The following is a 2,896-nucleotide window of genomic DNA, read 5'->3' as shown; positions in this document are numbered from 1 at the left end:
TGCCATTCTTGGAAAGAAAGGTTTAATATTTGCTTTTAATATTTATTTTTTGTAACAGTTTAAGTGGCACCCAAAACATGTGGCATCGACCTCATACTCGGGCAAAAGCTATAAAATCCCTACTACATACATTATGAGGAGATAAGAACTTGTGGGCATCCCAGATGAGTTATCATATACGTAATTGATCCAATATATGTTTTGCTGGAGTGCAGAGGTCAATGACATTTTTTAATACTGTGACATGGCACCTTTTTGTAGGCCTTCTATTATGAAGCACAAGTTTCCATTGTGATTGGGTAAAACACAGCCAATAGAAGTATGTGCTAATTTTTGTTTTTGTTTTTTTGAAAGCTTCTGTGTTTGTCCTCAAATATGACTTTTTTAAGCTATAATAATAATTTGCATATGGCTGCTTTGTTACTAGTTTTCATATTCATAATCACTAAGGTGGAATATTTAAAAATTTCAATGGTCGTGTTATTACTGTTGATGAATAATTTCTTCAGCAAAGACAATAAATATGCATTTTCTTTTATGCTTCATATGTTTGAGGATTTGTGATTGTAAAGGTGGTAATTCTTTCATATAGTTCTCATAGATTGGATATTTTGAATTGCACTCCAGAATGTTATTTGCCTCTGATTAGTTAATGGTGCTATTAACAGCACCCCTAGATGATCCCAAATGAATGACATGTGGAATCCTTTTCAGGTATGGTACCTTAGCAGCGGCCACAATGAGTCACCGCGGGTTCCTTGTGATGGATCCCTCTCCTGAGAAGATCCAAGAGCGCAGGCCAAGAGGCCATGGTGAGGCCATGGCATACTTTGAGGTAGGGAGTGAGTGTGGTAACTTTGTGTATTAATGATCTGTTAATTTGCTTTTTAATGTTAATGGATCTGAATATGTGATATAGATTGCTGATTCCAAGATGTGGGCTGATACCAATACTAATAACTATTGAAATGGGCACCCACTCCTAAGCAATTTGTCAGATACTAATCACTGACGTTTTGCCAATGCAGGTACTTAAGATTATATTTGTATTTTATCTGTAATTATGAAGTTTATGATACTGCTATTTTATTGTTATGAATAAGGGGAAATAAAGGCAAATTTTACCGCATAAAATTAACTGTCAATGTATTTTGAACATTTATACCATCAAAACTGAACTATCATATACATATGTGATCTTGAATGCATTACCTCTTAGTTATTTAACTTGTAAGTCAGCACCCTGGAAGTGCAACATCCATAACAATGACTGCAATGTGGATGGTATCTATTGACATGTTATACTATGTCTAATCTCAAGGAAGCAAGCAACTCTTTCTAGACTGGAATACTCCAATGCCCTAAGTAAAGTAAAGTAATAAAAAATGCATATAATTCCAGATGTATGTTAGTGTAAATGCTAACTGCTTAGAGTAAAAAACAAACAAACTTTAATCAGAGTACTCCAGTCTGGGCTTAGTTGCAAGTTTTTCCGTTTTTGAAATGGTACGCATTATAAGTATATCCTTGAAGTTAACGGGTTAACCCATTAGTGATGGCTACATACATTCATTGTAGTTTTGTTTTATTCATATTGTTTGCATAGATAGTTTCACAATTATTAATCATCAAGGAGTTAATTGTAAAGCCTTTCTGATTTGACTCCTTTACCTCCTTATGATTTTTTTGAAAAAGGTATCTTTCACTATCATTATTAACATTAATAGTATTATTTATATTTTTATCATTTTGTAAACAAGGACACATTAACTAATGCCATTATCATTATGATAATGCTGTTATCAATAATGATAGTAATTTTTAAAAATCTGTTCCAAAATTAAAGGAACTGGGTAAATAGGCAAGGTCTGGCAGATCTAGTATTTTATGCCATGTTGATTAATTGCTAGTGAATCCACCTATGTGTAAACAAGTTGATAAAAGAAAACCTTAATGGACTCTGCATATATACCTGCATTCTGGCATCCTTCTGTGAATTGTGGTCCTAGAATATGGTGGTCTATTTATACCAACCACAAAAACATGGTTTTTCCTTGAATCATATAATAGATGGAGTAATTAACTGTCAGAGTATTAGTTATGTTTTACCTTGCTGTTACTGAGATATTAAAAAATGGCTAATACCTCAATATTGATAATTGGTATTGATATCTCTCAATTAGGTGTAGGCTTATATATATATTTATTGCTTAACTTCTTGTTCTTTTTAGTAGTAATTTTTTGTTGTCAGTGTCTTTACTGATTTTGATTATTTTGTTGCAATTAATTTTTATCCTTTTTTTCATTTAAAGATCAGTCCTGTTCACAAGCAGAAAAAAAAGGTTGTTCAGGAGGAAGAAATCCCCGTTCTACGCCTCACACACTTTACTCATTCACCAAAGATAAGCTTCGAAACGGTCAAGCTGGGTACAACACGTCAGAGAAAGCTTCGAGTACTAAACCCCAAAGATCAGAAGCAGCTGGTTAGTGCTTGTTGAGCTGTTTGAAATAGCTGCAGTTGTGTTTTCTTGTTTAGTAGTCTGTCTTTATCACTGTTTTTGTTAGTTTGAAATAAGAAAAAAAATTGATATCTAATGGCAGCGATAAAAAGAAATACAGGGTTTACTGAAGAGTTGAAAAAAGTAAAATTTTGTTTCTTCCCCTTTACAGTTTTTCTGTGAAAAGTTCCCTGGGGAAGACTCTGGTTTTGCTTGCTCAGATCTGAATCTAGAACTAGAACCAGCAGAGAGTGTTGACCTTATTCTTTCATGGAGTCCTGTGAAGGAAGGCAATGTACGGGAACTGATCCAGTGGAAAACTTCTCTGGGAGTCCGGGCACAGACTGTTATCCTTGGAACTTGCATTGATCCCAATGCCAAAAAGGTGTGTTGGATAA

At 34.1% G+C, this 2,896-nt stretch overlaps 1 protein-coding gene across 1 annotated transcript in view; it reads left to right on the top strand.

The window, feature by feature from the left end:
- The first annotated feature begins 707 nt into the window (after nt 1-707).
- The window catches only part of LOC113819387 (uncharacterized), a 27,709-nt gene continuing 25,520 nt past the window's right edge, over nt 708-2,896 (top strand). Inside the window, exons 1-3 of the mRNA XM_070133626.1 lie at nt 708-835; nt 2,313-2,483; nt 2,671-2,883. Coding sequence (XP_069989727.1) covers nt 740-835; nt 2,313-2,483; nt 2,671-2,883 — 480 coding nt within the window. The 5' untranslated portion in view covers nt 708-739. The remainder of the gene's footprint in view (nt 836-2,312; nt 2,484-2,670; nt 2,884-2,896) is intronic.

The sequence above is a fragment of the Penaeus vannamei genome, chromosome 19, assembly GCF_042767895.1.
Source record: "Penaeus vannamei isolate JL-2024 chromosome 19, ASM4276789v1, whole genome shotgun sequence".
NCBI classification, from domain to species: Eukaryota; Metazoa; Arthropoda; class Malacostraca; order Decapoda; family Penaeidae; genus Penaeus; species Penaeus vannamei.
The sequence above is the reverse complement of the archived record's forward strand: the minus strand, read 5'-3'. Positions and strand labels throughout refer to the sequence as shown.